The sequence below is a fragment of the Orycteropus afer genome, unplaced genomic scaffold, assembly GCF_000298275.1.
Source record: "Orycteropus afer afer isolate SDZICR_OR568_19922 unplaced genomic scaffold, OryAfe1.0 scaffold00450, whole genome shotgun sequence".
Taxonomy (NCBI): Eukaryota; Metazoa; Chordata; class Mammalia; order Tubulidentata; family Orycteropodidae; genus Orycteropus; species Orycteropus afer.
This window is the reverse complement of record NW_006922037.1, coordinates 2,205,894-2,215,543: the sequence shown is the minus strand read 5'-3', so window position 1 is coordinate 2,215,543 and position 9,650 is coordinate 2,205,894. Positions and strand designations below refer to the sequence as shown.

The 9,650-nt window shown below is 34.4% G+C and overlaps 1 protein-coding gene across 1 annotated transcript in view; it reads left to right on the top strand.

Annotated features, from left to right (window-relative positions):
- The window catches only part of LOC103208537 (centlein-like), a gene marked incomplete at its 5' end in the record, with an annotated part of 460,544 nt that overhangs the window by 259,994 nt on the left and 190,900 nt on the right, over positions 1–9,650 (top strand). Inside the window, 2 exons of the mRNA XM_007954241.2 lie at positions 2,332–2,432; positions 7,651–7,742. Coding sequence (XP_007952432.2) covers positions 2,332–2,432; positions 7,651–7,742 — 193 coding nt within the window. The remainder of the gene's footprint in view (positions 1–2,331; positions 2,433–7,650; positions 7,743–9,650) is intronic.

Genomic DNA, 9,650 nt, shown 5'->3' with positions numbered 1-9,650 from the left:
CCCAGGTGTATAGTAGAGCTGACAAGGGGCAAGGTTGTGGTCACTGCTTGGTCACAGCCAGCTACCCAGAGGGACCGAGTAGTTGAACCTGTGGGCTTTTTTTTGTCTGTAACAAAAAAAAAGAAAAGTAAGTGTATTTAAGGTTGTTGTTGCTACTTGCTGTTGAATTGATTCCTATGAAATAGAACTGCATAGGATTAAAAAAAAGTTTTTAATTGTGATTTGGGTGAATATTTACATAGCAAATCAAGATTCCATTCAACAATAAACACACTTTTTTTACATTATGGATTGTAATCCCCTCAGTGTAATGTAACACTTCCAGCTTTCTTTCTGTGTTTCTTATTTCCATTCCTTCTCTCCTAGCCCTTCCTGCCTTCAGGGCAAGTGCTGTGCTTTTAATCTCAGATGATCAGTTATTCTAAGGAGGGTGTACCCTCCTAGTGCCATTGTTCACCTTGTTGACACCTGTTTATTGTTGACTGAAAATTGAGCTACTAATGCAGGAATTATGAGATTCTTACCACCTATCGCAAGTAGGGCCAATCACCATAAGAGGTTGAAGTGGAAAAGCAAAAGATTTATTGAGTATTGATACCCAAAGAGACAGAGAGAATAGTTTCTGTGAAAAGTCTGTCTTTCACAAAAGGGTTTTATAGGGAGATTATACATAACAAAGGGTTTTATAGGGAGATGGGAAGGAGATTGAAGATCACTTGAACTTCCAGGAATGTCTTTGTTCTTCTTTTCTGTGGTTATTCCAGGTTTGACATCCCTCTCCCCAGGGTTGTCTTGCTTCATACACTATGGTCCTTGGCCAAAACCAATCGTGGGAGAGGTTCATGCTTAGAAGAATGTATAATTGAAAATAACAAACCTAAAAAAAATCAGTGTTTTGTTAAAAGGTTAGCTATTCTATTCCTTTAAAAGAAAGCACAGGGGAGGGAAGAATAGCAAGTTAGTCACTATGATTAATGTCTACTTTAATCATGCCTGCTGGTTTGTTAAAGTTCTGGAATTTTCAGCAAAGGGGCCCTTTGGCTTTCTACTTCAGTCTTCCATACTATGAGAGTGCGTTCAGTTCCACGTCCAAAGTTGTAACCAAGGACCATAGTCTTGGGGGTTCTGCCACTCTCTAACCAGTAAACCTAGTCTTTTTTTTTTTTAATGAATTTTGAGTTTTGTTCCACATTTTTCTCCCACTCTTTTGAGGACCTTCTGATGTGATATCTCTCAGAGCAGTTGGTAGTGGTAGCTGAGCACCATCTAGTTCTTCTGGTCTCAGTGTCCTGGAGGCTGAGGCCTTTGTGGTTCATTGGTCCTTTGGGCTAATTATTAAAACCCTTTTTGAATTGTTCTGTTGTCTCTCTTTTCTGCTCTCAGTTTTCCAGTTTTGGTAGAATGATAGGAAGGGTGTCATTTCTGGCCTTGAATTTACTCATATATTTAATTATTCTTATTTGCAGACTTAAGTTCTTTGAAAATTATTGTTTTTTCTCCTGTATATCCATGAAGCTGTGGAAGCCCTCCTGTAGAGGATGACTGTATCTGTCTGGGTGCTCCAGTATATACTATCCATAAGCAAGTTTTTGTATTGCTGTTGATGCTTCATATGTATGCAAATGTATATGGCTCAACTTTGAACTCAATTGTTATAGTCTTAGGATCTTGATCCTTTGTGATTGATTTTGTCCTGCCTTTTGACTGGGGCATGAGACTTCTTTTTAACGACAATTTGAAACAGGTAAACTCAATATTCAGATTCCCATTTGGCAGGTATTTGGTTTTCAACAGCCTGTAGTTAACCTTATTTTATCTATTAGCCACGTATGACCTAGGACCTAAACTTGCATCTTTATTCATGTCTCAAAATTTGAAGCCCTCTTTGCAGTATTTGATCCAAGTCTCTCACCATAGTAACTCAATTGCAGTTTCAGGATGTTAAGTATTACTTCTCTGCCTTTGGCATCTAGAGATTTACTGTCTTAGCTTTCAATGATATGTATTAACTTATTATTTTTATTGTACCTAACATAACTAAGTCACAGAAAGTAGTCAAACAACTTAATACATGGCTCTCTTTTTTTTTCTTACAGTATAGTCTGTTTTAGGATTTAGTCTGTAACAAAAAAATCACTTATTTATAACATTTTATTTTCCAGATTTCATTAAAAGTCACATTAAAATTATAACTTTTAGGATTTGTTAATATTATCAATATAATTTTTCCTTTTTTAAGCTCTATTTTGTATATTATAAATGCCTTTTCTGGATATTTAATTTGGTTGCTTACACATTTTAAATAATCATTTATTATTTTAATTTTCCTAGGATGAATCTTCAAGAAGAATTGGATAAACTTAAAGTACATATATCTATTGATAAGGCAACAATGCAAGAATTAAATGCATGTATGGAAGGGGAAAGAGAAGGTAAATTATTTGTGTAAATACTTAATGCAGGCATTTTTTTTCTTATCAAGCTTTTGATTTCTTAATTTCATTGTCTTCTAAGAATTTCACTTTTGATTCTCAGTTTTCACTGCTCTTCTCATTGGATAACTCCTTAACATTTCTACCTATCATGAGAAAACCAAATGAATAGAGAAAATACCTAGAAGTCAGATTTATAATTTATTAATTCTAAAGTAGTGCTAGAGAAGGAGAAAACATATTCATTTTTATTATTCAGTAATAAAGTTTTCCTAGGTTATATGTGTTCACAGCTTTATAGATAATACACTTTCTGTACTCAGTATCAATTCATTTAGATTTTCATTTGACGATACTTATTTTCTTGAAATCATTTTGTATTCATCTGTTCTAGACACAAAAACTTAGAAGAAAACTTATAGAGATCTTCAAATCTGCAATCTCTCACCACTGGAATGAAAATATTCAGGAATACAGAATGTGTTAGTGTTCCAATTATAAGAAGATTATTCTTTTGTTAAAATCAAGATAGGTATATTCACATCTACTTCTCACTTATTGACTCTCTCATTATGTGACATTTGACATTTACAACAATAATAAAAACTCTGCTGTTGGACCATTTTGTGCATCAACAATGTACATCTGGCAGTAGTGAATGCGTAGGTGCTAGGTGAGAGTGAGACTGGCTGTGATGGTTAAGGTTATGTGTCAAGTTGACTAGTCCATGATTCTCAGTGGTTCCATGATTATATAATGATGTTATTTGGCAGTTATGTAATGATATAGTTATCCTCTGTTTTGTGATCTGATGTGGTCAGCCTCCCTTTTAGCATAACTGTTTTTCACATAATGACCTGGTGTTTGGAAGTGAACCATGTTGATAAGTGAAGATTGGGTGTACAGCTTGACTCAATACTTCAGTGTCTCATAGAAAAAGTAATCAAGTTTGATATGACATAATTTCTTCTTACTTATCCTTTAGTTTTTGTTGGTAGTTGCCATTGAATGAGTTATGACTCATGACAACCTTATGTATACCAGAAGGAAATATTTTCTGAGCCTATGCCATCTTTATGATCTTTGGTATGTTTTAGCTCATTGTTGAGGCTGTTTTATCAATCTGTTTCACAGAGCTTTCCCTTGATTTCACTGACATTCTCCTTTACCAAACATGGTGTACTATAGCCTAATTTTTACCACTGTACTTTTAAGTGTTGACAATTCATATTAAATTACTACTTTCCATGTTTTATTCCTGTTTCTGTTGTTGTTCCAGTTGTTCTAATGGGGTCATTGGTAATTTGCAAAGACCGGTATTTGAATTCTTCTATTTTATACCATTAATTCTCTCCATATTTTCCTTCCTTCACTTCTTACCTGTACCTTCTCCTCTCTTCCACTGGGACCTCTGTCCATTTACCACTTAACTATTGGGAGTTCTTCAAGATTTTGTCCTTGGTTTATTTATCTATTAATTTTATTCTGGTAAAAATATAGATAACATTAATACTTGCCATTTCAACAGTCTTCACATTTACCATTCACTAACATTATGTTCATCATATTGTTCAACTGTCACCATCAACCATTACCAGATTTTTCCATTATGCTTAACAGAAGCTCAGTGTCCCCTAAGAATTGTGCCTTCTTTCCTCCTGCCTCATGCTGACTTGGGTAACCACTGATATACTTTGATCTCTATACACTTGCCTATTCTAAATGTCTCATATAAGTAGAATTATACAATATTTACACTTTTGACTTATTTCATTCAGCATAATGTTTTCTGGGTTCATCCATATTGTAGCATGTTGTTTTTAGAAAAATTATACATATAAACAAATACTTAAGCTGTAAGGAAAAATAAAACTAAAAACTGCATTAAAGACCCTTGATTAAAGGTGTTTTCTTTTTTAGACAAAACCAAAAAACCAAACTAACTGCCATCGAGTCAATTCCAACTCATAGTGACCTCCATTTGTTTCCAAGGCTGTCAGTCTTTACTGAAGCAAACAGTCTTATCTTCCTTCCATGGAATGGCTGGTGGGTTCAAACCACTGACCTTTTTGTTAGCTGCCAAATGCCTTAACCATTACACTATCAGAGCTCCTATTTACTAGGTGTAGCCAACAATGAAGGAGCTCTGGTAGCATAGTGCCTAAGGCACTTGACTGCTAACCAGAAGGCTGGCAGTTCAAACCCACCAGCCACTCATCAGAAGGAAGGCTGGGCAATCTACTTCCATAGTGATACTGCCTCGGAAACCCATGGAGGGGTCACTATGAGTCGGGTCCGACTCGACGGTACGTAACAACAACAGCCAACAATGAAGAAAATGGGGAAAAAAACCTACTTATCCTCCTACCCTCCCATCACTCTTCCTAGAAAAAAGTACTTTGATCTTCCTTGCATTGTTCTTTTCATAAAGAGATACTTTCCTTATTCCATGTTCACATTTTCAGAATAGGTATGGCTGGTAACAAAAGTGGCCAGCTTCTCTTTCAGCTTTAATTGATTTCTCAGAGGAGATAGGTTCTAATTATTGTTGCCTGATCAACTTCTAACTTTTCTAATAATGCTGTCCAGATAACGCTGGACTAATGGAAAAACACAAAAATTTTTGATGGGTAGATCTTACTGATCTTTACATATTTATGCCTAATTCATTTATCTTGGAAGGAAGGTTGGGCAATCTACTTCCATACTGATACTGCCTTGGAAACCCAAGGAGGGGTTGCTATGAGTTGGGACTGACTCAGCAGCACATAACAACAACAACAACAATTCATGTATATGAAATCCCTTCTAAACTAAATTCTACTCACTTTGACCTCTATTTTACTGTTCCTTTCAGTGAAATAGAAATAGCAATATTCTTCAGGAAATTGTCCATATACAAATTGATAGCCATTTCCCTTTCTTTGTCTCTCAAGGTAATACAATCACAAACAGAATTTTTAAGAAATTTTGGTAGGAAGCATTATATTATCTTCAGGATAAAAAGAAAATTTCAAAAAATTGCTAAGATGGCTAAAATAAAGACTCTAAAAGTAGAGAACAATGTTAAAAGTTGTAAAAATTTACATTAATTTTTAATTTAAGCCAAGAGAATTAAGAGAAATGGAAAAATATAGAAGACAGAGTAAGAAATTTAAACAGCTGTGAATAAGCAAAGTTAACTCATTGCAATCATGTTGATTCTAACTCATAGTGACCCTTTAGGACAAAGCAATACTGCCCCATAAAGGTCTCCAAGGCTATAAATCTTTATGGAAGCAGACTGCTTCCTTTTTCTCCCCCAAAGAAACTGGTGGGTTCAAACTGCTGACCTTTTGATTAGCAGCCGAATGCTTTACCACTATGTCACCAGAGCTCCTTAAGCAAAGTTGTTAGTTATAAAGAAAAGGAAAAAAATGAGTAGAGAAGAAACTCCTGGTAAAGACCATAAATTGGAATGAATTTTTATAGTAGTAAAAGAAAAGTGAAGATTTAAAAATTAAAATGTTAAAAGTAAATCTCCCGTAAGGCAAAGCACCTTCTCACATATCCACCACAGGAAAAATTATTTTTCTTACTAGGTCCTCCTGCTTCATTTTCCCAATCCTGAAATCACTGAAAGGGAAGAGAACTGTGGGGGCAGAGTTGGGTCTTTGTTCTTCCTCCATGCCTGGGTCTTGATACTCCACTATTTGTTTTAAGACCTGTGAAGATGAGAAACAAACTTCCACACATGAAACCACAACTGAACACTGTCAACCTGGCTTCCAGTGGGCCTTGCGTACACCCGGGAGCAAAGCAGCAGCAATCAAATTTCATTTTTAAATAAATACCCAGCATTTATTATATTGCACTTATTTAGGTATTGTGATGTGCTCTTTGAACATAGCACTATTGTCTTCTTTTGAGATAAAGAATAAATATTTCGCTTAGAACTATAGTAGATATTCAAATGACTGGAACAGATGAATTGTATTTGCATATTACCTCTATATTGCTGAAAGAATGTTGTAAATGAATTCAGCATCATGGTGTTAGGGGACTAGAAAAAGAAGCTTGGGAACTGGTAGATTATTATCAAGGTAAAGGTACATATTCCCCAGATGGAGAATTCTATCTGTTCTAGCTTTTATTATCATTTGGATTGTGTTCTATTTATTTCATGAGTTCAGAAGTTTTAATTGGGCATGTCATGTTCCAAAGACAAAAGAAATGCCTAATTCATTCTAACAAACTTGTTAGTCACTGTTTATACCAAGAGGATTTCTACTCTACAGAGAATAATATTGTTTTCTTTTTCCTTTGTTGATAAACCAAAGTTTTACACTGACCTACAACAGCCAACTATACTTTGAAGCAAAATCATCTCAGGCTAATACAATATCTGTCCTTTTAGTTTAATTCAATCTATTTTATACCTGTTTTTATTCTTTGAGAAATCCAGTATCCAAAAAAACAATTCAAAAGAAAATGTCAATTCAATTTATCACAGTAATTTATCTGATAAGAAAAAAATATTTACAAATTTGTGGTTTCAGTTATTTATTTTTCCTTTAGGTTGATGTGTTGTATGTTTCCTGTTTGATTGGGAAGGTTTTAGTAATTGTCAAATACTTTCCTATTGTAGGAATGATTTATAGAAACAAGTTCAGCTATGTATTTACCTGGGAGCCTATTTGTTTTTGAAATCATAGTTTTTCTGGAAAAGTGATTTCTGTTACCCAGCCCATGATCTTCCTTTCACTTTAAAAAGTGGGGGTTTGGAGGTTGTTAAAGTTTCAGTCTACCCTAATTTTGTTACAGTTTGCTTTGTTCAGCAAATACTCTGATCCTCCTGGCAGGGAACATGATCCAGAGAACAAAACTAGCAGTGAATGTGTAGATGAAAAGGCAGTGAATTCTGCTTTTAAGGCAAAGGGGGGAATAGTCTACAAAAGAATGAAAATGGGAATGAAAGTATAGCATTGTTAACCTGCAGATCTATTGTACCTTTGAAAATTTTACACTGCAGGGGAAAAAAAAAGTGACACTACAAAGATACATAATTGTGTGATTGAAAATCTTGAAAGAGGTCACTATTCAGATACTGACCAAATACTTGACAGGAATATAGACTACATTATACATACCTGAGAAACCATGCCCTTTTTCTTGAAATGACAGGATAGTGGTTCAGCAGAATGTGAGGTGCCATAGTATCTTATTTATTCTCTACCAGAACAACTTTTTAGACATGGTGAAGATGATGGGGTCAAGAAGAGTACTCCAGAGAAGAATGGGAAAGAAATGTTGGAACAGACATTACAGAAGGTAATCTAATCTTTAAGATATTGAGCTGAGCAAGTTAAATCTGAATTTTAACATAAAGGATTATATTTTAAAAGAGCTCTCATGAATTTAAACCTTGTGCGAATCCTTAATTTAAGTTCATAATTCAAAATCATTGGCTTGCCAAAGTAGGTAGGAAAAAAAATCAATGTTAGTGAAATACATGTGGAGGCACTTATGCATCTGTTGATATATATTGAAAATACTTTCAAAGATAAAATGAAGACAATGTAAGAAAAAGAAATGATCAAAATTTAGATTTTATGTGCTTATTAGTTTTAATTTAGTGGTTTAAGTTTAAAATGGTTCAGGGATGAGACTTGCTGTATTGTATTTCACCAAGCATTTAAATCTATAATCGTTGAATTAAAAAAGACACGTTTTTAGTCCCACTTAGTAAGATGGTAATATGGTAGTAAAATGGTAACATTGAAAATATGTATGTCTCATCTCATTTTACATATAAACCAATCTAAAACTAATCTACAACTTTCCGTATGTAAATAAGAACACATGTAAACCCTGTAGTCATCATGCAGCATGCCTAGTATGATACTGCTAAAAAATCTTAACATTTATCTTTTAACAATTTCATACTTAATTCACATTTTTGTATATAAATATATTAAAGGTCAATTAAGTGGGCTCCATTGTATTTTACCACTTTTTTTTATTGTTTTAAAAAGTGCACTTTAAATAGGTTTACTCTTTTACCTGATTGTCATTTGGTTACATTAAAGTAGGTTTGCTTCCAACAAATTTGTAATACTTACATGAAGTTGAAAATAAGCAACTATGTAAACAAAAATATTAGTATTGCTACTTGTTTCTTGCATCTGTGATTTGATTTGTAGGAAATGTGGTGATTTATAGCAGATAATGTGATTCCCTATACTTCTAACACCTGCCATCTGGTCAGATAACAAAAGGCTGTCATCTCATTATTAGTGAATGACACACATCAGGTTAACATAATAACAAAGAGAACAAGAAATGCTCACATTCATTTATCTTAAAGTGGGTAATTAAAACAATCTGTGCTCTACCAGCTAGAATGTCATGAGGTTAATACTAGCTTATCTTTGTTTAAGAACAATATTTTTGTTTGCCAGGTTTTCTATGCAATTTTATTTCACTGGATATGTAATACTAGGCTACTGCTTTACTGCCTTAGGGTAGAAACCAAAGAAATCCATTATTTAATTCTAACTGCCATAAATGTCTACTACTATAGTGGATCCAGAAATCTATTTTAATAACTAACAGAAATTCCTTTCATTGAACGATATGTCAAATTAGCATACTAATTCATCATTATTCTTAAATTAACCTCATGTAATTGTAAGGAGCCCTTATGGCTCAGTGGTTAAGCATTTTTGAACTTACATACCAGTTGCTCCACGAAAGAAAGGATCTGGCAATCTGCTCCCATAAAGATTACAGGCTAGGAAAACCTATTGGGCATTTCTACTCTGCCCTGGTTATGTGTCATTGGTTTCTGAGGTGGTATCACTACAGAAGTTGATTGCCCAACCTTCCTTCCGAGGACTGGCCGGTGGGTTTGAACCACCAGCCTTCTGGTTATCAGTCAAGTGCCTTAGGCACTACGCCACCAGAGCTCGACGGCAAATAACAACAACAACAACAACATCTCTGCCCTGGAGCGTCAAGATGAGTTGGAATCAACTTAACGGCACACAACAACAACAATTCACTTTTAAGATAATTTAACTCCTTAGAATTGAGCTTTCTTATTTTTAAAATAATGTGTATGAAACACAATCCTTTTAGGATTGAAAAGACAGTAACAAGATGAAAACAATATAGTACATGTTGTTGTTGTTGTTGTTATTTTGCCGTTGAGTCGGCCCCGACTCATAGCGACCCCTC